At 37.0% G+C, this 25,035-nt stretch overlaps 1 protein-coding gene and 1 long non-coding RNA gene across 7 annotated transcripts in view; both read left to right on the top strand.

Annotated features, from left to right (window-relative positions):
* The window catches only part of RAPGEF4 (Rap guanine nucleotide exchange factor 4), a 150,952-nt gene that overhangs the window by 12,962 nt on the left and 112,955 nt on the right, over positions 1 to 25,035 (top strand). For 4 of the 5 annotated variants that reach the window (XM_030277473.4, XM_030277476.4, XM_030277472.4 and 1 more), the window contains exon 4: positions 8,558 to 8,704. In XM_030277473.4, coding sequence (XP_030133333.4) covers positions 8,558 to 8,704 — 147 coding nt within the window. Of the gene's footprint in view, positions 1 to 62; positions 3,299 to 8,557; positions 8,705 to 25,035 lie in introns of those variants that run through there. The other variant, XM_030277477.4, reaches the window with a different exon arrangement.
* Positions 8,711 to 25,035, top strand: part of LOC140684563 (uncharacterized) — a 31,310-nt gene continuing 14,985 nt past the window's right edge. For both annotated transcript variants that reach the window (XR_012056987.1, XR_012056988.1), the window contains exons 1-2: positions 8,711 to 13,800; positions 15,168 to 15,248. This is a non-coding gene — a long non-coding RNA (uncharacterized lncRNA). The remainder of the gene's footprint in view (positions 13,801 to 15,167; positions 15,249 to 25,035) is intronic.

Here is a 25,035-nt window from a genome sequence, read left to right on the forward strand (position 1 = left end):
CCATCCAGTCAGTAGTACAAAGGAAGAATATAATTTATGGTGAGGTAGATAACGACACATTCTATACAGATATTTTGTAGTATCTGTCTGTATATGTTTCTCTGAGTTTCTTTTAGTCTTAGTTATCCTTAGTCTAAGGAAGGCAAATCGTACCATTGATTTCAAGAAACTGAAATGTAATACTCTGGAAATTGTCTACATTTTAATGTGAAACAAGATTCCTCTGTCTTTTCTTATAGTGCTATTGAAGTTGTGCTAAAGATTGTTAATTCATTCCCTAGAAATATTTTAATTTAGTTCTTCTTCAGGAAGTTCAAAGCAAACCCACTGACAGTGCAGTCTAATAACAGCATAATGCAGTCTCCACTGCAGAAATGGGGAAGTAGTGTAGTAACAGCAGACTATTGGAACTGCTGCCATGCTGGACAAGAAGCCTAGAGGTAATACTTATTCAGTGTTAAGAAACAGAAGAACAAGTAAGATTCTCCCCAAATTTAAAGTGGTTTCTCAGTATCTTGGTGCTCCTGGATTTATAAAATTTAGAGTAAATAAAAATCCAAAGGGATGAGATACTTCCCCTAGAGTCTCTCATCCATGTTGTCTAGTGTCATGTACTTGCATAGTCTTCTGGGAAGGCATCCTGTCCCTTCCCTGCTCCCATGTTTGAGACCAGTGATTGTCCCACGATGTAGCTCGGCATGGGGTTGTACCTGTGATAAGGGGCTTGTTGTGCCTTCACATGAGTAGTATAGCTACCCTGGACTACTACCCATTTTCCCCGCCTGGATTGAATATTGCATGTGTAGTGGGGGGATGGTGATGGTGTATTCTTTACCCAAAGTTTGGCTGATTGAGGAAAGTTTTTTGCTCATAGGAGAAATTTGATTTTTTCCACTTTGTTGAGCATTGCATCACCATTGAAATTGGGTCAGAATGCAAGTCAAGGCAGTGTGTGAGTACTGAGTACTGAGTCTTTCTATTTCCTGCAGTAGAATGGTAGATGCAAAAGGAACTTCTTTCATATTATTTTTAGCAACCTCTTCACTGCACTAAGTAGAGATTGATTGGGAGTATAATTAGCTTAATTTGAGCAATTCTTGGCATAGCCTAGCTGTCATTGGTATTGTCACAATTTGGAACAGTACTGGACTCATATGAGACCCTTTTCTGTGCAAGTCTAAAGCAATCAGTATTTTCCGGTGTTTGCCAAAAGATGGCACTACACTGTTGTGAAGAATCAATGCTCTTTACTTAGAAAGTAATACATCTGCACAATCTGGATGTTAAATTAAGAATCTCTTTAGAGTGTTGATTTGTTCCATTAGATGGAGTAGAGAACACTTCAGTTTCTTAATGAAAATAATGTAAATATTTTTTCCTGCTTGTTCAGGTTAACTCAATTTTCCTGCTAGTAGGAAGCTGTTGAACTACAATTCATGTAATTCTAGTTCCAGAAATTATATTCCGTAGCTATTCCTTACCTCACCTTTCCTTCTCACATGAACAACAAACTGAATTCTTACCACTGCCTAGTTGCCCTAGAATACAGCCTCACTGCCAAAAACATGGCAACCCATGCATTTACCATTGCTGTCTGGATAATTTTGATGTTTGGTGACTCCTAATTTTGAGTCCAACATTTTCACTGGTTTTGCTCCAGTTTGGGGTTTATACCATATCCCTCCTTGTTCATTCTTGGTCTCCTTCTCATTCTCCTGCCTTAGCTCCTGCATGTGGTTCCTGTACAGTCTTGCCTGTACTTTCTTCTTGGCATGGTACTGGTCATTCTTGAATTTGAAGTACTTGCTAGCAGTCTCTGCCTACTGTGCTCACTAGGAACCCAGATGATGGAGGCAATAAGGTGTTGTATTGCTGGCAGGGCAGCCCTGGCTCACTCAGTTGACAGCATTGTTCTCCCAGCTGGGAATGGATAACCAGTGCTTAAGATGTAGGGCTACTTGGAGCACATTTTCCAATCACATCACTCAGGGGTGAAGGGTTCCTTTGTGAAGTTGTAATAATGACTAATTGCTCTGCTGTTACTATACCATAAATGGCACTAATCCTAATGAGAACCTTCCAGCAGAGCAGGATAGATACAGGTGTTTACCTGAGTGTAGAAGTTTGTAAAAGTACAGAATTATTCCATCTTTCCTAGCAGGAGAGAAACTAACTTGGTGTTTAGGTTCCTATTGGTTAAAATGTCTTCAGGCATGACTAATAAATTTGGACACTGTTTAATACTTCAGATAAACAGGAGGTTGTATTAGATGACCTCCTGAGTTTTCTTGTAGCTTGAATTATCCTATGATAATATGATGATGCCTACAGTGTTAATGTAAATACAGAAAATAAATTCTCTTGTTTAAAAATGAGTCCCATTTTGCTAGGTATTTATCTGTGTACTTGGGAGACTTAAATTTCATCAAGCTTAGGAATTAATGCATTGTGTAAGAGCTACCATGTGCTACCTCTCTATGCAGTCACCTTTGGTGAGTGGTAGCTTTCTCCCATTAGAAGTGCAGCAAGTTATGTGCACTTGGTCCCTACTAAAAATGTCTTAATAGCCTTTGTTCTTGCACAAGCATGTAGGAACATGTCTTGCACTAGAAATTCAATCTTAATGTACTAATGGACCAAGACTTCAGTGTAGCTAGTGAGGTATTAATTCGCACACATTGTTGCTGCAGAGCAGCTTCCTAGATGCCAGTGATTTCTCTCAGAAATATTAGTAATACGGATTAGGACCAAGTTGAGAATTCATATAATCAGAAATATTTATATTAGCTATTATTTGAAATTACAATGAAAGGAACTGTTACATCTATTGCTTTAAGGGCTTTAATAGAGACAGACACAGCTAATTAGAATCCCATAAAGCCTTGTTTTCGTACTGGTTTGGAAAAACCCTTTCTGCTTGCAAAACTGTGTTCTCTCACGAGAGGGCAGTGGTAGAACACAAAGCAAACTCGAGTGCGGGCAGAGTTCGGTGCTGGAATGGACACGTTGTAGATCCTATTCGGCTATTTAACGTACACACCTGTTTTAACGAGTTTGGCCAGAGAAAATTTTACTGTTAGTGTTAGTTTTGTTCCACCGGGCCAGTAAAATGTGCTGGTAATTTCATCTGCCATTGGAATGGCTACAGAGATTTGACAGGATTACTCATCCAGTACATCCTGAGTGGAGTCTGCTGTCTGTGAAAACTATTAATGGATTCTTCTGGACATTCAACAATCAAGAAGAGATCGAAGAGGACTTTTTCTAAGGTGAAAACGTCTCACTGTGAATTCCAGAGGTAACTGTAATGAACTGTTTTGATCTCGCTTCAACCTGTTTGTAACAAATACCCTGATAAATACAGTACTTAAAAGTCATAGAAAAATATAGTTAAGGTACCTTCAAAATAAACAGAAAATGCAGCCTCTGTAGAAAAAATCAGAAAAAGGTCTTTACCCTCAGTCATGATCAGATTCTGAATTTCATTTTTATTTGGCACTGTTGCCTATCCAATTACCTAGTAATAGAAATTTCTTTAGAGGTATTCCTGGTTTGGTGTTTTTTAAAAAGTGTTGCTGATAAATTGCCTTGTGTGTGTTTAATTTTTGAACTCTGTTTTGAAGCGGAACAGCCTAAGGATGACTGTTGGCAATGTCTCAGAATAAAGCTGGGAATAAATGCATTATGACAAAGCATCAGGGTTACAATATTGTTAGATTCTGTAACACTGATTTTTCTGAATTTGATTCACAGCTTTTTACCCCAAAGATTTTTTCTGATAAACTAAGAAGGAATGAAGAGAAAAAAGACAAAGACCAAATAGCAAATTGATCTTCTCATTTGTTTTTTTTCGTGTATTTTGCCATATGAATCATAGTGCGTGCTAGGGCCTGTTGCGAGCTTATCTTGCCTATGTTATGATGGAGTTTTTTTGGCAGGTCAGTTTTTAAAAATAGACCAAATTGAACAGAGGGCATTGACTTAAAAAACAATCAGCCTGTTTTAGAAAAGCTATAAAGGAGGAGCTGTGAGTGCTTGGATAGTACAGCAGCGTCAGCTGTAAGAAGATGCAGAAGGCTGGGGATGAAAAGCCAAATAAGTTAGTGGGGTTGCTGAGAAGAATGACTGTGAAGAAAGAGGTTCAGATGTAAGAAATGGAAGAATTTCACAGCTCTTTGAAACTGAGGACAAAGGAGAGGTGTATGACAAGATGAAGTGTTAGCAAGGAAAGGGATTTAAACAGGGTAGTCCTTGCAATACTGCTTTCAGCATGTAAATGCCATCATATATTTTAGAGGTAACTTGTATGAAGTTGTGACATAGGTTTGTATAGTAGTTAGTTGTATAAATATGCCTAAGCGAGTTTTAAATTATTTAGGTTGAGCATGAGAACTGCTGTACCCATTGTAACACAGAGATTGACTGAACTAATGTACTAAGCTGAGAAGCAGAGTGTGCTGGCTCATGCTGAGCTCCAGTGTTGTGGTTGTTCTAATTTTGGTTTTGAACTTTGCTTATTGGAAGTGAATATAGAAAAATAATTTCACTTCTCTCTGTCAGGTGATGTAGGAAAACATCCAAGACATTGCAGGTAGCTTTTAGACGATCAGATAGAAAGGTGTGGAAATGATGAATGTGCTAGTACAGTATAGTTAGTCTGAACCATACATATTTAAATTAGGTACTAAAAGAGAAGCTGCTCACAGTTTTTGTAGAAGCATAATGCTTCTTTAAGCAAATAGCCTTGTCTTGTGTAAGAGGGTGGTCTGACATCTTTGCAAACTGCAGTTTTAGTGTGTTCAGAAGGTATTTCTATGTAATTGTTAGAAATGGTTTGATAAGGATTTCTTGTCTAAATGGCTGAAACACTCAAGTGAAAGTAATGGAATAGAAAAATCACTTCATCATTTATTTTCATGTATATCCTTGGTTTCTTTGTTATAAATGGAAATTTTTGCTGAGGACAAACCAAACTGTGTCAAAGTAATAATAAGCAAACTTCTCAAAATGCCAGCTTTTGCAAAATTCCAGTTAAACGTAGAGATGATGTCCTAGAGAGACACAGATAGACAGGTGACAGAGATGCAAGGTGTAGGAAAATGATGAAATCAAAAACAATTTAGCTACATCAGCTCCCTTATAAACTCAAAATGTTGAACAAACTAAAATTTCAAAGGAACATCCCCAATACCTTTGAGCCTAGCCCTAGTAATGTTTTTCCCTGTTTTCTTAATTTCTCTTTCTGGCACCATGATTTTATTTACACACAGTACAAAAATTCTGTTTGCCAGCTTGAGAAACAGAAGGGGTCCCAAGTCAAGAAGGAGGGATACAGAATGATCCTTGAGATGGTGGGGAAGGGAATAAAGCAGAGCCTTGTTTCTGATTCTCATCTGTTCCATAAAATGGTCTTGTAAATTCAGTAATGTTTTGGATTGATGGGGGGGGGGGGGGTGAGGGAAAGGCTTAGGAATGCTTTCCCTGTATGTGTCTCACATGGCAGTAAGAGCCAGTGAAACTACGAAAACAACCTCTGATTTTAATGCTACTGTTTTATAGTGTGTACAGAGGACAGCTAGCAATGGAAGCAATGTCATCTTTCTAAGTCTCTAATACTGCCTTTTAAATAGCTGTGTGAATGTTAGCTGGTTACCTAGAACACCCTGCTGCTTCTGGGATTGCAGAGGGGAACAGCAAACAGAGTTTTGAGCTGCCAGCAATCCTCCTGAAGTCTTCACTGAATAGCAGGACATTCTTGAGTGTAAGGTTAACAGGCATAATAGGAAACACGCCTGATTCCCCAGGAGGCTGGAGAAGTATAAACAAGGGGTAGCGAGAAAATGGGGCTCTGAAGCCTCGAAGAAGGCATATAGGTCTATATAGGTCTGCACCCCAGCTGGCTGTGAAACTGTGTCTCTGTGGAAAACTGTGATGGCTGGGTTAAAAATCTGAAAGAACTTGATGTGATGCATTAGGTTTTAGCTTTTATATTTTTTCAGATTCTGTACTGTTTTAGTGTGTAGTTCTAAGCTTCATATTAAGGGATGGTAAACTCTCTTCATAGAGTAGCTAGAAAAAAAAATTCCTTCTTTAGCTTGGGACCAAGGACAACTGATCCAAATTTCAGGCCCAAGAACATAAACAATGTGGACTGAAGAGAGGGAAACAAGAAGGCTGAGATTTCTTAACTTAAAGCTATAATTGGACAAGTAACTCCAATATGCTAATGGACCAGAACTTATAAAAGTGAGAGACCTCATGACCAGATGTCCATTTTGTGACCATTTTTGTTCATTTTGGGAGTAGCCCTGAGCTCTTGTACTGCCCAAGGTGTATCCATTGAGGCCTTCTAATAAATACCTACTTTATCCTCTAACTCCATCTACCCTGTGTTCTAGGTCAGCCTTAACATGGCATCGGATGGAAGCCTGGACTTTTCTTTAATGAATGTAGATAGAACCATTCCATCCTCTTGACCTAACACCCCACAGTGTTAATTTATTTCTTAAGCTTAACAACTGCCTCAAATTATCTTATAAAGTAATTTCTTAACCAACAATTATCCTGTTTTCTTCTCATGTTTGTTCTCTCATTAAAGATTTTTCTTTAGGGTTGTAAACATTTAGAGAATGTGAAATGTTTAAAATTAGTTTTATTTTTTTTTTTGAAGGGAGAGGAATGAGTGAGAAGTTACAAGATGTAAACAATACTTATGATCTACCTACAGGAAGAGTTTCTTTTATGCCAGGCTGTTTGGTTCTCCTGTCCTGCACAGAGCTCTTTTATCTGAACTTTCCGAATAGGATTGAGAATAATGTATTGTATATCTGGAGATCAAATTTTGTATGAGCAGTAGGCACATTTTCTTTGTAGCTCCTTTGAATGCCATTGTGAGTATCATAGCACGCATAGAGTGTTTCAGCTCTGGAATGTAAGCTTGGGAAGGCAGAATTCAGTGTATATACTTTATTATAGTCAGTTTGTAGAGCCTTTTATTTAGGTGTCTAGGAGCTCATTCTCGAATATTCTTTCTTTTAAAGAAAATCTGTTCTTACTTTCCTTCCTTGAAAATTTATTTCTGACAGTTGGTAAATTTTTCCTAGATCTTCTCTGAGACATGACTGATTTTGTTTTCCTGAACACACAATGTTATATGGTAATATCTGTGTAAGAGCAATTTGCTATGGTTCAGGACTGTTACAGGCTTTTGTCTTTGTATTGCAATTACAAAGCTACTAACCTTATCTTAATAACATTTGCCTATTGTGACTTATTAGATGCATGAAAGGAAAACAGTGCAATTCTAAAAACAGAAAATGATGCTGAAGCATGCTCATGCATCTCTCCTGGATTATCAGCTATGAGGATAACAAACGCTTCTGCTTCGATTTTTGTAGATGTTGTAAGAATCCTACATTTTAGAATGAAACTATACTTCTCCTGTTATACCAAGTAAAATGAGCATGTTTTTTATATGTGTAGTTGTCTGTGTGCATATGCAATATGTTTTCCTTTGTTAAGTACAGTTTGTATGATTCTAATTTTTATGCTGTTGCTAATTTTAAAATCACTTAACAGACCATCAGATACGACACATCTCAGAAAAAAGATGTGAGTGTTCAGCTTCAAACCTGTGATGAGGAACAAAACAACTTTTGAGCTGAAAATTGAACATGTATCTAAATATCTTGATTCAAGCAAGTTGTTTAATGGCTGCTTGTTTTCTCTGCAGTAGCTCATAATTTCTATTGGAGCTACTACAGAGGAGTTCCTGGCCAAGGGAGATTCATTTAGACATAATTTAGAATGGCATGTGCTTATATAGACTCCTTTGAAGTGGACTTTGCTACTTGTTTGGGATGTTCTTCTTGCTCTGTACATGGATCCATTTCTTTCAGGTTGTTTGAACTTTAATAGTTTTCTTTAAATCCCTGTGTTATATGAAAATAATTATTTTTTGGTGTGGTAGTTAATTCACAAACATCCATTAGCAATTGAAAGACTTGCTGCCATTTTCTACAGAAGGGCCGAGAGTTGGTTCAACAGTACAAGCACATTGCTTGTACAATGGAGAAATGCAATATAAGTACAAGAGGATATTATGATTGAAAGTTACATTTACATAACGGGTGAATTTTCTTTCTGATGAGGATAGCCTGTCTAGGACAGAAGTTTATTTTCCAAGATTGTGTTTCTGATTCTACTTATCTTCTCATCATTCTGGGATTTCTAAAGATCTCATCATCACAGCAGTGTTTAGAGATAGATTAACAGAGATCATTAAGATTTTATAAAGATGAAAGTGATTCTTGTGTTCTCAGAGTTGCTTTTAGAAATGTCTAATTTAACTGATGAATATAGAAAACAGAAGTCCCACTTGTTTCCATGTTAAAGCTTCCCATGTTGTTTACCAGCAAATGATTTTTTTGTTGTTGACACTTAATTTTCTTTTTAAGCAGATTGCTGAAGAATCTCAAGGTAGTGCTATTAAAAATAAGACAGAAAAACTCTCAAAACATGCTGAAATATTTAATGTGTCCTTTTTTTTTAATCAAAGGATGCTGTGACAATATGCACTCTTGGAATAGGAACTGCTTTTGGAGAGTCCATTCTGGATAACACTCCTCGCCATGCTACCATTGTTACCAGGGAACACAGTGAGCTCCTTCGAATTGAGCAGAAGGACTTCAAAGCACTTTGGGAGGTAAGTTCAGATTCATTTGCAGTTAATGCAGAAAAAAAATGCCCTGACCTCAAAAGTATTTGTAATGTAGTATTGTTGTGTCGCATGTCGGATGAATCCTTGTTGCTGCTGGTGTATGCAGCCCCAGGACCAGAATCAGCTGGGAGTGTGGCAATAAAAAAAAAAAAAAGGGACCGGAATGAATAAAGGGCTAGAAATGGAAAGCTTCAGTGTAGATAAAAGAAGGCACATGAGGGCACAACAAAAAACATAAACAGCACAGCTCTACATAGCTCCTTTAGAAGACCCCCAGATGGGACAAACACAGCCTTATATAAACATTATCTGAGGGTGGGGAACAAAGGAACAGAGAGAGACAGAAACAATACCTTATATGGAACACAAGATTAACTAATCAGAGGGCAGTGTTCAGAACATAACCTTATAAAGAATAACCTAATCTGCATAATGTTCCCATAATCCTTTTCTTCTCCTTTGCTTCTCACTGTAACCTTACTAGAGATTGCTCATCTTAGCTTCTTAGTGTCCAGGGTCTAAAGTTGTTACTTGCTGCCTGGTTGGCCAATAGCCTGTCCTCTCTGGGACAGACCACCAAATAGTATGAAGACATTTATATCATAAGCAAAGTATAATTATTTTAAATTAGCTTGGAAAAAAAGGGAAGGTTTTTACTTCTCTTTAGTGCTTCATATTATGTGTGATACATACTCCTGTATTTCTTTCTTGTGGGCCTCTTGTAATGAAATAAGTTAGGTAGTAGAATTTCTGGTAGAATTTATTTATATACTGCAGGTGTTGCTCTCTTAGCCTTAAGTTTGCTTTTATTGCCAGCTTTTTTGAGGAGAGTCTATTCTTATTATACTCTGAAATTTTAAATTATTCTCATTTACTCCTGTCTCATCTCCAGCTGTAAGGGGTTTAGAATTTGCAGATGGATCAAGATCACTTAAAAATTGACTTACTGATTACATGTGAATTCCCTTAAAACTTTACTTTGTGGAGAACATATTGCTGAGGTTCTTCATTCTGTAGTCTGTCTACTTTGGTACCCATGCAGAGAAGACTTCATTAACATGTTGCTGCAGAAAGTTACTGAACTTGAATGCATTTGCATTTTTGCAAGCATTACATCTGGTTTGAAAAGTGTTGTGGGAACTGGAAGGTGTCCTGTTGGCCTGGCCTACACTGTTGCCAATTTGTACTTCGAGCTTGTTTGAAATGGTGACTGTACAAGTGTAGGTGTTGTGCAGAGCTACCAGATGGTGTGACAGTATCCTAAAGTTGCAGGTCTAGGGACACTAATTACATTTAAGAAATAGGTGCTGGTTCTAGCATTTTAGTTCATCTTCTAACTGTGGATAGATGGATTTTTTTTTCTTTCTGCTTTCCTGCAAAAGAGCAGTATTTTATTCCAAATAATTGTCCTAAAACAGTTCTAAAGTCAGTATCAGAAAGAAGTTCAAATCCCCAACTATCAACATTGATGGAGGAATTGACACTTTCATCACCTGCCTAACAATATGTTGTCTTGAGCATAGCAATGGTGCAGCATTGCCAAGGCATGAAAGACTACTGTGTGAGTGAGACATGCTTGCCATTGAATGCTCTGACAATATCAGATCTCATTCTTTGAATTGCATAGTCAGGATTTGTACTGGTTTTTGGCAGGTTCTACAGCTAAATGAAAATGTTTTGGCAATTCTACAGCTACTGAAGTTTTGCAGCAAATTTGAAGAAGGCAATAGTTTTTTTGCAGTTCACAGGGTTTTTTGCTACAGCAGCTGCATTGTAGTTTCAGGCCTTGGCATGAAAAGATTAAATATGCCAGTGGTCTCATCTGTTTTAACTTATGCAGCATTTGCCAGTAGTCACACATTTGATAATGTAGATAGTGCTTTACAAGATCATGATGAGGGGAATAAATTCAATTTTAGGTTTCTCTGGTAACATTTTTGTAATAATTTACTTTTGATTGGTATAAGCACAGTTATTTCTCCCATGCATATGAATTTCCTGCTGAGCATTCAGAGACTGTTGTTCTCTTATCAGGATTACTGGGGGTGTGGAGGTTCCCTTTTAAAAATTTTTGAATCTTATATTTAAAGTTGTTTTAAAAAAAATTAAACATAATTTGCTCCTTAATCACTAATACATTTTTGTTTCTAGGACTTTGGATGATTTTGCTGAGTTTTTTGATGATAGATGCTTTTGTGGAAGATGGTATGTGTTAGAAGTACTGGAGTGATCATAGGCACCTTTAGCATACCCCTTGTGTGTTGCAGCTTTTATGAATTTTATGACTGTTTATGAAATTGGGCAGTAGAACATGTCACAAATGCTGCAGGTGTCAGTCACAGACCACCGTTTAGATTGTGGTGCTTCTTTGCCTTTTGTCCCATTTTACAGTGAACTTCTCATTTATTTTGATGTGTTTTCTTCCAAGGAGGCTATTCCTGTGCTCTCAGTGAGTGGAAAATTATTCAGTGAAATACATCTTTGCTGGTTGGTCTCAGATATAATAAAGCTGTTAATTTTTTCAAGGTAATATTTATTTCCTTGCAACCTGCTAATCCCAGAGTCTGCATAAACTGCAGCTAACATGTGATAAAGAGAGAATGTTTAAAATAGATGGAAAATTATGCAAGAAAAATTTCCCAAAATATATTAGCAGTAGCACCAGTACTATATTGTTATTAATATTATTGTTACCTGATGAAAAGTAAATACTTTTCTAAAGGGAGACTTTTTGTGTTTTGGATGCTGCATTGTTCTTTCTGCCTTATCCTAAGGCTCATATATCTTTGCTGTGACAAAGTCTGTATGATGAAACTGTTATTGTTACATGTCATTCAGTCTTTAATTAAAGAAAAGTTAAGAAAACCCACACAAATTCAAGAGTGGATCACTGATATTTAATACATATGGTACCATAAAAAACTGGGGAAAGGCAACAATGTCAGTTCATTATAGTCCAAATATTGTAAAAGCTAAAATCTACTGTGGGCAAATTTCAACTGTCCACATAATGAGAATTTAATTCATGAAAGAAGTAGTTTATCTAGGAAACAAACTTGAATAATTCCAAAATAATATACTGTAGTATAAGAGCAACCTAAATAAATTGAAGGGTTAGTATTCTTAAAATGGTTACCGATACTATGTATGAAGAATTTTTGTTACTAATAATAGAAGTGCAAAAATACAATATATGTTATTTTTTAAATTTGTTTGTTTTCCCCAAGAAATTCATTTTTTTGGGCGGAAATTTACTTTATTTCCTTGGTTTTAGGGAAAGAAAAAATCAAAACTATTAACCAAATAACAGAGTTATTCATACAGAGGAAAGAAAATCCAATATTGCAATTTTAAATATTTTTTCTTATTTTTAGATTATGAATGTAATCTTGGAAAATGAAACAACAGAAATAGATTCAGTATCAGCTTTAATTTACTGTACAACTAATCTGAAATGCTAGAGTAAAAGCTATGAGCTGTCCTTCTTAACACTAAAAATTTAATACTGAAGCATACTGATGAAGTTCATATTTGCAACAAATATTTTTCTACCTCAAATCTATGCAGTTCTTTGAAACAAAATTACATATCTGTTATGTTGCTTATGAAACTTTCAGTATATATTCTGAAACTAGATTTTGAGAGAAGTATTATCTATTTTAATTATTTCTATGTTTAGAGTTAATTCTAAGAATCTCTGAAACTTCATATTGTGAATTTGCAGACTTCTCTGAGTTTTGTTTAAATTGAAAAGTAACTTATCCTATATTAGCTGTATTGCTCTAAGAAGCAATTGTATTGGTATAATGATTCCCAGATTAGAGATGTTTTATTGATATACTTAATGCACAATATACAGCAAAGGTATTAATTTGTATGTGTACTATTGTAGGCGGGTCTATACCTGAAAGAAAAAAAAGATAGCTACTACTAAACTGACTTCTTTTTTTTTTTTAATCAGTATTAGTCCACCAGTTTTTTAGATTTAAGTATTCTTTGAGGAAAAGATAGCATATTACTTTTCAAAAATACAGTAAGATGCCTTCTGTAATAGATGCAGCCCCATATTCAGTCAGCCCTTTAAGTACAGAAAGATTTCCTGTGACCTTCATTTCTATCAGTCGAGGGATGCTGGTCCAAACAAATGACACTGTCCTGGTAACAACAATTACCAGTTAAAATGGGCCAGTCTTTTCTCTAATGGCTGTGTCTGTTGAAGTAGCATCCTGTTGGGGAACATCTGTTGATCTCTGCTCACTCATCCTTGGAGACTCGTTGTCTATCAGTGCTGTTACAGCGGATTCAAGATGATGAAATCTCACATTGAGTTCTCACACAGCTGAACACTATTCCCTGATGAAGAACTAGTAGGTTATGGGAATCACTGATGATGTTTCTTTGTGCACTGATTGTTCCTGGCTTTGGTGTCTGAAGAACACTAACAGACATGAAAAAAATGTAGCTCATTACTGTTACAACACTGTAGACTTCCAAGATCCTCTATAAATCTTTAGGAAAAATATTGTTTGTGTTGATGAGGCCTTGCTTTCCTTCCTTAGCATGGATAAGTGATTGTGGTGCTAGCTACCTTGCCCAAAAAAAACTATTTCAGAGCACAAAGGAAAATACATCCAAAAATAAACATGAAAGCAGGAGGTTACACATGGGGAGCTCTGGTCACGCACATCCTGTTGCGCACTACCTTGCTCCACCCCTAATAACTGGATTCTTTTAAACAGAGTAAGAGGGAAATGAATACATTTGGGCAGTGTGATCATTACAGAAGTTCTTCATAGTTCATCCTTGGGCTTTGTTCTTTCATGCAGTTGCAAACTGATTCAAACCCAGACAGGAAGGGAGTGAATCTGCTGAGAGATGACTTATTTTTAGAGGTCTTTCGTACTGTGGTGTATTACTCAGCCTTCCTTGGATAACATACAAATAACCAATTTCCTTTTGTGTGGAAAAAGACTGTGTTAGAAGTTACTGAACATGCCTTGAGAAACACTTGAGTAAATGAAGAACAGCTATTACTTCAGTATACAGTGGCTTTGGAAAGAGGAAGACTTGGCCCCTATAAGGTCAGAATATTTTTTTTCCTTAAGTCCTATTCAGCAGCACTTGCACATCTTGTAAACTGATAAACTGTAGTGTAACTTGCTTCCTGCTTTTGCCCATCTGCTGCTAATTCAGTAGCCCTCAGCAGACTGAACTGCTTTGATAGCTTTGGGAGAAGCAGCTTTCCTACTCCCTTTGTTTTCTGAGCACTGAGAGTGCTACATTTTAATGAACTAGCTTAAAGCCAGATCTGTCAGAACAGAATTTTTACACGCCATTTCATTGGAATGCCATGTAGGAAGTACTTGTATGAGAGGGGGTGCTCTAGCCCGGGTTTCTGAATAATGCTTAAGTTCATCAGAATTGGGACCACAGCTCTCTGTATATTTGTATGGAATATCAGTTTGTCACTTGAAGGGTATATCTAATCGCACCTCTCATATCAAGGTATAATACCATTTTATGCTTCATTTTATGTCCTGAGATTATAGCAGTAGGAATTATGAAGGCACATAAAAATACATTAATGAAAATAAATATGGAAGGATTTAAATTTGTTTTTATCCATTTGGTCATATACTAAGTGCATTGTTTATCAAAGGATGGTACTGCATCTTGTGTGGTGTTTTGCAGTGTAATGCAGTAGGCAGCATTTCAGAGAGGCAGCCTTTTCCTTGCCTTGGGCTGTTGGAAAATACATGTTGCATTGTTCAATGGGAGTGTTCTTACTTCTTTCTCTGGTAGGTTCCTGAACACTTCAGTGTGTTTAAGGCATATTAGGAATCTCACGTAAATGTCAGTACTTTCTAATATACCTTTTTACCAATGAGTATTCCATACCAGAAATTCTTTCCAGTTCATTTGAGTGAGAGATTAAATTTGATCTGAGAAATGAAATATTGGAAGGGGGAAATCAAAGAAAAAATCAGATTAATGTCCAGCCCCTAAACTATCACCTTGATTTATAGTGTACCACTCTGCCCATTTATTGCCCAGTAATCAATTGCAGAAGTCTCTGCCCTGATTTACTGATTTCCCATAGGCAAACATAGTAGAGGTATAAAACTATAGTTAATAAAATACAGAATATTTCGCTTTGCAGGATGGGTGATCATGTGATTTAAAATAGTGAAGTGCTTGGAGACCCACAAAAGTATAAAAAGGTGGTCATGGAACACTCGGCTGTCTTTACCCGCTTCATGTCACTCTCTCCATTGACTGCTCAAATGATTCCTTGGTGATTTGTCTCTCTAATGGGATTTTATTTGAGAAATGTAAAAGTTATCAAATTGTGGTAGGTTGCATTTTCAATGTACCTGGAATACTGTGTTCACCAACCTCCCAAATAGCCATCTTGTCAGAATAAGGAAGAATTATTCCATGTTAACAGATGCAGAACACAACACAGAAGAGAGATGTGGAAGTGATGCCTGGAGAGGCTCCCTAGAGCAGAGGCTAGACAGAGTTAAAGGTAGGTATTTATTGAAAGGCCTTCAAAGGGTACACCTTGGGCAGTGCAGGAGTCTCACAGAGGCTGTACCCGAGACGGACAACTATCACAGATGTTTTTGACAGATATAAATTTGGTCTATTTGCATATCAGAGGTTAATTGTCCAATTACAGCTTCAGGTAATGGAGTCACGTTCCTCCAGTTTGCCCCCTACTTCACTGTTGTTTACATTTTAGGTACCTGAGAAAGTGAGTTTCAGGTCTAGAGAGAAATTGTTTTGTCTAAATAAAATGAGAGAACAGTAGCTGATAGTCTGTGGAGTTTTAGAGTTATACACTAAAGCAGTACTGATCTGAAAAATATAAAACCTAAAACTTAAGGCATCAGAAGAACTCAAGTGTGTGGACTGTTGCCTTATGTTGTCTGCAAATCTCAATTGATAACAAATACAAATTTTTATGCAAAAACACAGAGCTAGTGTGAGAGACACTGAAAAATGAAGTGATGGTAGGCAAGATTTGTTTTTTTTCCTATAGGATCACATGGAAGAAGGAAAAACATAAAAAAATTGTGCCCAATTTTAGAATATGACAGTAAACACAGAATTGGCTAAATGTGAGCAAAGCTGTGAAAATAGCTAACATCCCACCTTCATATGTTGTGTTAATACTGAGAAAGCATACAAGTGAGTAGCAGTGAAAGATTCCAGAATTGTTATTATACCAAGAAAAAGTGCCAGATAGTGCTTCCAGTTTTGCTGGCATGAACATATTTCAACACATACAACACAACTAGATACAGCACAACTAATTTAATACACGAGGACCTAGGACCTACATGGGAGCAGATTTTTGGCCTTTAGTACTACTGTTTGATTTATAATATGGTTTTAGTTGAATATTGAAAAATAACATGCTGATTGGAAAGGTCTTGATCCTTTTACATGTCTCTCTGCAATAAACTTTCAACTTTCCTTGTGCATGTTCTTGTGTGCCATCCCTACAACCGATTTGTATCTCAGTCTTCTGAGATCTCTGGATCTATTTCAAAGGCAGCATTTTGTGATGCTATCCCTGATCACTGTGCAGAGGTGGAATAGGACTGTGTAGATCTGGCTTCTCTTGAGCCATCCTCCCATGTCATTTCTCTGAAGCGCTGTTCTGTATCACTGTAATAATGACCATCTGCTTGAACCCTCTGTTGATTCCTGTTATACCAAATACTGTACAAAAATATGTTGTCATTCTATCTACAGTCCATATAAATGCTTATATGTTCATTAGCACTTCAAAAGGTCTTAAATAATATTGCAGAAAGCTTGACTTATTAGAGGTTGTTTCTTGGATAGAAAATAATTGAAACATCCAGAAAGCATGTCAGTCTCCCTGTTAAGTAATGGCTTTATTGGTTTTCTTATATTTTATCATGGTTAGAGATAAAGTTGAAAAATATGAATTCATCTGATTTCCAAGAAAAGAAATATTTAAATTACAGAAGAACATCTGACAAACTGAAATGCATACGCTTAAAGTCTGCAGGTGTTTTTCAGGCTGCAATTTTTCTTGGAAGCTTTACTGCCAAACTTGCACTTTCTATAACCAGCTTTTTTATTAGCAAAGAAAATGATTTTCATCTTCAGCAGATTGTATTATTAAATGTGGTATCTCTAAGCATGATGTGCTAAATAGCAAAAACATATATTGCAAAACAACTGGGGGGCTATGAATAATACTTCAGGAAACAAACTTCTGGTCTTTCATTAGTTCATTTTTATTAAGTAAAAACGTCTTTCAGAAGAATCCTAATATTTGAAGCTTATAAAATAGATTCTGGCTTTTTTCCCAGACATACTTTTTACTATCAAAAATATGTCTCATTCTCCTCTGTCACAGAGAGAAAAAAAAGCCTAACATAATTACGTTTTTTCAGATATGTGTGCATATATAATCTGCTGTGTATCTAATATGTATTGTGCATGTATATGCTACAAGGCAAATATAGATTTGCTGCATCAAACTTCTGTGTCAGATTGTCTGGAGCTTTGGTTCTAGCTGTTTGTGGTTGGCAGTGTCTTTTCTTGCCTTGAAGTGGGTACCAAAGTGATCAGCTGCCTAGGGCTTTGCTTACGCTTCTCAGCTTCTGGATTTAACACAGACCATCCTTAACTGTGGGGTTGTATTTGAATGGATTATTTCAGAGATGGGCCCTTTCTGATCTTCTGGTTGGTGTTTTCATCTCAATCCTTTGTCTCTTTTCAAATGACTTGTACTTTTTCTTCCTTACATGAGAAATTTATCTATTATTCCTGTTAGTCTGCAGGTTATTGACAAAAATAGTAAATCCTTAGAAGCTTGAGATTTTGTTGCTTTATGGCAATTGATACAAGTGATAAGTTCCTCCAAGGCATTACTATAGAGAATGTGTGCTTGCATTCTGCATTTCAGTGGGTGCTTTCTGCTTTGTACTATATTATAGCTGAAGCAAATTATCTGATACCATTTCTTGCATCAATGGGTATGTTTTAATATTTACATTTTAAATCTGGCAGTATTAAAAAATATTAGAGATCTTTGATAATGAGTTTTGTGGCAGTGGATGATCTTAAACAGACTAACACAGGCAAGGGTATTGTATCATAGTATGTATTGTTCCTTTTTATTCCCACAGTCTTATGTAGTTATAAAATATTTTGTAAAAATATATTTTAAATGTTCACTTTCATGTATCAAGAGTAATGAAACATACAGGTCTTATTTAGTGGAATGTAAATTCTTCTATTTTTAGTAAGTACTCCCTTAAATGGGTATTCAGCAACTTACAACAAGCTATACCTCAGACATTATGAATTGTTTAGACATATGGATTAATAAATGGGTTCAAAAGAAGAGTGCCCTTTACTTGCATTAGATAGTGCAGTTCTCATAGATATCTTTTCCTGGTCATAATCAGAGTTGAGTCATTATTAGAAACCTTAGCCTGGTTCCTCCCTGCTTTTCATCCCTAGTGAAACACTACCATATTGAAATCAATGAGCATTGTGAGATTTCAACCCAGGTAATTACTAATTGCTTTTTTCTCCTTCTGTAGTATGCAGCGTGGGCTGATGGCTGTAGGGTTCAATTTTCTTTAGCCTTATCCCTTCTGTAACAGTTTCTACCTACTGACACAGCTGATACAATGGGAGAGCAAGAGGCTGGAATCTCTCAAATGATTTTGTGCCTAAGGGGTGCTTAACACAATGGTCAGCCCAGTACTGAGGGAAGTCATATCAAAGCCTTATGAACTCTCAGCATCCCTGAGATACACTTAAAAAGGAAGTTATAGAAAACTGAGACCTAAATATGGAATATCTCTCCTGTGGCAGAGAATAAGAATTACGGGGCTCAGCCTGTCATCTTTGCTTATTATGGCCAGTCCCACATATCAAGAAAAGAAAGAGATTTAAAATACTCCAAATAGTCCATGTGATTGCTCTTGAATCAATCCTCATTTCAATCTGAGCAGTAAAACTCCAGCAGTTACAGTTCTCAGGGTTAGTGGGTATTGCTCAAATTCCATTAGTTCAGTAAGCTACAAAATTCCTAGAAATCTGTTCAACAGGAATGTGAAAGGGCCTACTGGCCCTCAGAAATGTTTACATCTCAAAGATATTTATTGGAACCTGTCGTGGTTTGACACGGAAAAAGAATTTTTCCAGAAGGAAGAGGTCAATTTGGACTTTGACTAATTAAAGGTGGACACGCCTCTGAGAACACAGAGGGGTTAAAAGCAGAATTCCTAGAGGAACTCGCTCTCTTGGGTTTTGGTCAGCGGTCAGTGCAGGACTCTCCCCTGCCCAGCCACGAGCTGGGTGGGGGAGGGGAGAAGCCATGTGGCCTTTGGAGGTAGGCCCAAGGGTGAAGGGACTGGAACCCGGGTTGGCTCCTTGCAGATGGAAGGGTGGAGAAATCTGGGATGTCTCCGTTCCCCCCTAGAATCTCTCTCTCTTAAGAGAGAAAAGGAGACGGCGGTGGTTTTTATCAGCAGTTCACCGCGGGGAAGGAGAAGAGCAGGGGGGCCGCAAAGTGCCCAGCCGCCTGTGGGAGCTGGAGCCTGGGCAGCGAGCCATCTCTGGGAGTCGGGACTCTTAACCCTTCCTGAAAAATGAAAGCTTTGTGAAATTTTTCTCCTCCTTGGTTTGAAAAGAGAGGAAGAAAGACAGCCTGAGATCTGGGATGTTGGAAGGAAAAATTCTAGGTGGGAGGAGATGATGGAGTGGCTGTTTGGCTGGACTTTTTCTTGGTAGCCACAGATTGAACTGATCTTCTCCTCCAAGAGAGACTGTATTTTAAGAGGATGCTGGTGAGCCAAGAGACCTGCTTCAGCTGGGAAAAGACAAAAGTGGAGCGAACAGTGAAAAGTTAAGGAAGTTTGTGGTGGTGCCCCCTGTCTTCAGAGAGGAAGAAGAGAAGAAGAGCTCTGTTCGTGGATCCTCGGCCCCAGGGGAAAATGGGGGGGACTGTTGGTCCCAAAAATGAAAAACTGAACTGTTGTTTTTTCCCCTCTTGGCAGGGCATCCTTGAAAGGAAAAAAATCCTAAAAGCAGTCTGTCCATCCATGCATTGGTAGTGAGAGCACCGTGTATAGAAAGGAGAGGGTCACCACTGGCAAACTTTTTCTCCGGGCGGTGCCATGTGGTGACATGGAAACACAGGATGTGGCAGCTGTGTTTCTTGGGGGGTCTGTGGCACAAGAGAGACTCCTCTCTCCCTGCAGATAGACTGGGTGTTGATTATCTGGAAGGTGAAAACCTGATTAGAGTCCAGATTGTCTCTCACTGTGGACTGTTGAAGTTGGGTGGTGGGAAGAGGAATGCTTTAGAAGGTTTTCATTTTGAATTGTGTGTGTTTCTTTCTTCTTCCCCCCCCCCCCCCCCCCCTTTTAGTAGCATAGTAGTAGTAGTTTAATAAAGTTTTTTTCTTGTTATTAAGCTTGGGCTTGCTTTGCTCTGCTCTCGATCGCATTTCACAGCATTCAGTTGAGAAATTGCATTTTCATGGGGGGCACTGGCATTGTGCCAGTGTCAAACCATGACAGAACCAAATCTGCTTATGGGTAAATATTTTTCTTTTGGTGAATAGTTGTTTATGCCACAAATATTGAAGAACATCAGACAAGATGTGGTGCCTTTTAAGGCATGTGTTCCATGTATTTTTTAACTATGTCATGAATTGGATGTTCACAAAATTTGGTGTTTCATCTAGTATTTCTATTACATGCTGTTGTTGCAATCAGTGGTTTAGCATTATATGTGGATTCATACCATCAATCCAGTGTAGTGCTTAAGACTCGGTTTCTTTATCCTTTATCCCATGCCTGATTAGATACGACCATTAGTGTGTATTTCCTCTGAACTCTGCTTAAAATACTTTCTCGGTTAAATCCCAAGTGAAGAAGTTGAAAGAAAGCGGAAACTCGCAAATAACAGTTTACACACTAAATATCTTCTAAATGAATTTACTGCTGTTAATTTCAAGTTACATACAAAATACTCTTCTCTTTCTAGAGGCTGTACATAGCTTTAAGCCAGGCTTATATAACAATTGTTTGAGGGTGATAAATAAGAAGCATTTAAAGTGAAACCTTGCTATCCTGCATCTAGTACTTAACTGATATAGTTCAGCTTGCTGACATTTTAACCTCTGACCATTTCCAAAGTAATTTCTATTTAATTTTTGCATACCACCACTCTCTTTTCCTTTGAAAAATATATTTTCTGATTACCAGTGCTGCACACCCTTTTCTTGAAGTATTAACCAAAATAGACAAACTCTATTCTGTTAATTTCCACAGAACCCTATCCACATATTCCTGAGTTCAGGTTAGTGGAATCAGAAACAGGTTTTTTTTAGTGCAATAAAAATATGCGTTACAATATGATTCTTGTGTGACCTAATCTTTCAGAAACTGAGTCCTTCAAAGAAGTCTTGCTGTTTTGAAAGGACTTGCTGTAAAGGAACTTGTTTGAGTAACTTAGTCTTTTATACTTAATTCTCTCTGGGGATAATTCTGGAGACTCTCAGTACAATTAAGGAAAGATTAAAAGCTCAGTACAGACTTATTTTCTCTTTTCTTCCTTTCTGCCAATACCCTTCAAGCCTGTATCCTCTCTGAAAGCATGAAACACTTTTCAAATGCCTTTTTTCTTTCTACTGTCATTTCTGGTATTTGTCTCTTCCACAGATTTAGTAATATGGTTTCTCTTTCTCCATTTGTAACTTCTGTTCCTGCTAGCATTTAATAGAAGTTTTGTTGATCTCTGCTTTAGGGTTTATTGGGTGTTTCAGCTTAGGTTTATCTGTGACATTTGGATCTTACTAGATAACCAGCAATCATGAAGCAGTAAGAAATAATTCTTGCAGTGTTGAAGGTGGTGACAACTATGCTATTACTTAGTATTTCTTAGGACATTTGCTCTGCAGAGCTAAAGGAGTGAAATGTAATAGAAGTGTCGACAATTAAGCAGACGTGTGAATACACTGATGCAGCAGCAGAGTTAATTCCTGTACCCATTTTACATGATATGCTATCAAGGAAGAGCTACACTTCAATCTGAGCCTGTAATAGCTGGGGCATTTACTTATGCTGTTGCTGTGGTATGGTTGAAAGATTATATGCTTTGAGATTATAATGGAAATTCACATCAAAACTTGGCTTTTTTTTTTCTGTCTGATGTATTTACATATGTCTGCCACATGGAGTTGCCTTATAGAGGCAACTGACCTCATATACAAAAGATACTTGGTGTAATTTTATGACAAGAGACAGACTTTTCCTATTTTAACAGGAGAATGTGGGTTTTTCAGCCTTTTAAACTTTCTCAATATTCAACTTCAGGACTGATATATGCTACCAATCAGCACATTAAGTGTTGATACTTGAGTGGATTCCTGTCGACTTGGCACACTAAAGTTATGGGAAGGTGTGAGGCAAAGGAAGTACTTCAAATGCTTCCAGCCCCAGCAACGGTAGGAATACATATTTTCCTAACACAAGAATTCTCTAAGACATTGATTTTACATGGATATCCATACTGTTAATCTGAATATCATTTCAAAATGGTAGGTGATTTTCCTTAACTGGACAAAGTCTTTGGATAAGAATTGAGTTAATTTGTATTGAATAAAATGTAATAAATGGTTGTGATATCCTGGAGGAGACCATGAGTTGTATTTTCCCTTCTTATTTAACAAAATAATTCATACTACTAGTATGAAGTTTCTGCTTTTTAATGTGGGAATGAACAACTCAAAAAAAAACATCTGTGAAACTGTTCTGTTGCAAGTAGCTACTGCAGGGAGAAGGGGGGAGGTACTTTGTATTTGTCTGCTCCCTTGGGATGGAACAATGGCAAAGCTCACCTTCTGTGGTAGTAATATATGTAAATACAATGTCAATTATCTAGAAAGAGATACATACTTGACTGTAATTGACTGTTTATTCTTTCTTGTCCCCAGCTAAAGCAAAGTGTCAGCATGTTTCTTCTGTCTTCACTAATTAACATTTTGTTGATTTTTCCTTTTAAGTATACCTTTATTGCTAAAACACTTATTTCAGTCTACCTATGCATATCATTATCTGATAACGCCGTTGCAACGTATATAGATGAAAATTATTATTCTGATGTGCTGAAGAATACAGAAGGAAAAAAACAACTCTCTTTGAAAGCTGTTGAAGTAATAATGGATGCTCTCTTTATATTAGATGTATTCTTTTTAAATTAACATTTTTGAATGGCCAGTTTATTATGAGTAGAATTTGCTAGAATAGATGCCCTTGTGACTGGAACATACCTAATCTGCTATTTATTATCAGTTTTATATGCTAGCATTTGATAAGTTTTGAGAAAAAGGTATTTTTTCATTGCATTAAGAAAAACCATCATTAATTAAGCTTACATAGATACCTGTACAGAGGTAGAAATTATGACAGTGGAAGGGCATACTGTTGTATACTCCAAATATGATCAGGATTATTGCTTCCCAGACTTGACTCAGTCTCTAGCTCTATGCAAATTATGTCTCCATAGAATTTTTCCAAATGTATCTTTTCCTCAGCATGGCTAATTTCCTAGAGACTTAAATATTACATTAATTTTTTGTCCATTTCTTATCTTCTCTAATGTTTTCATGTTATCAAGTTGTTTGTTCTCTGTTTGAGATGATGAATTAAAAAAAAGAAGAAATCCAGAACCCAGCCCTTTAGCACTTCCTTAGATGCCACCTTTTTATGTGTTGCCATGTTCATTATCTTTTGTTTGCAGTCATTTGGCTGATCGTTAATTTTCATGACAGTGGTTCTACCCAAGACATTTTCAGATTTTTAAAATGAGCTATGACTATTCAATATTTTACTGATATCCAAATATGTGACAGCTACTGCATTTCTTTCTTCCTCTACTTCAGTGATTAAAAGAAAAGAAATCAACAGCAACCTACATAACCGAATTTAAAGCCTTCAACTTTGATTATGTCAATTTTGCTGCTCCTCAGGTTTGTTTCTGTTAACTATAAGTGAGGGCTGTCTGATCTAAGTGTAGTGATATTTACTGCTTTAGTCTTGAAGAATGATTTCTAAGCATTTTTGAGGTTTTGTTAATTTTAAGGAACCTTATTACATGGTGCTAGATAGAGCCTGGTTTGAAGTAAAGTGGTTAGTGGCATCCATGTGTGTTGGATGGAAAAGAAAAGAAAATTACTGCAGTTCTGGTATTATAAAGGTTTGCAGAATCAGTTGGGAAAATTCACTCTCAAATGAAAGGAGGAAAAGTGTATTAGAAAATAACATATTGGCAAGAATATATAATTCCATTTATTTTTCTATCTTACCTGTGTGCGTTCCTCTTGTGAGTTATTCCTAGTTGTCCCAGGACAGAACACATCCAGCATAAACTGGTGCAACCTGCATTATGTTCTTTGGCACATCTGCTAACATTTAAATTCATGACAATTAAGGTTTTTATTGGCACTGCCTCACAGTGACCTCTTAGCATGATCTCAGTTCTACATTTGTCCCTCTATCAATGTGTACATCATTAAATAAATAAAACCCAAAAATTCTGAATGATCTCTTGTCTCAGGGAACACTGTTGATGGCTGTATTCTGATAAAGTCTTAATTTCTACGTGTTGCAGATGTGTTCTGGTGTTTGTGGAATATCCCTTTGTGCCCATGTTGTAAGAAAGCGTGAGGCGGAAGGAGTGACCCGAAACTCACCTCCAGCTTCACCTTTTTGCTTCATGTCACATCTTGTTTTCCAGTCAAAAATTGGCTGGCCCAGTAGTAATTAATCAAGTACAGGAAGATAAAGCAGAAGTATAGTAATTATACACTGTGTTCTACAAAAGCTGCAACATTAAAAGCATGCTATTTCAGTGACCACTAGAAATTATTTCCAGTCTCCTTCTGTGCAGCATTTTTGTAAATACTGAGGTGAAAGTATACTAAGCAACTTAATTTTGTCTTCAGAATGAAATTTCTCATCAAATGTTGGATCATTAATCCTGTGCTTCACCCTGAGACATGGTGAAGCAAATAAGTCTTGTTTCTGTGTCCTCTCAACAAACCTGATTTTTGTTGGCCATCCTGACTGTTATTTTATGTTCTCACAGTGCCTGATCTCCAAAATGCAATGATGTTCAATGACCATAGCTCACTTTTCAATAACATTTTAGTGCCAGGTCCAGCTCCTCTTGACTTCTTACTAGTGCATGATTGCCATTTTACCTTTTGCCGCACAATTTTTTGAGAAAACTGCATTATGCAAATA

The sequence above is a fragment of the Taeniopygia guttata genome, chromosome 7 (genome assembly GCF_048771995.1).
Source record: "Taeniopygia guttata chromosome 7, bTaeGut7.mat, whole genome shotgun sequence".
NCBI lineage: Eukaryota > Metazoa > Chordata > Aves > Passeriformes > Estrildidae > Taeniopygia > Taeniopygia guttata.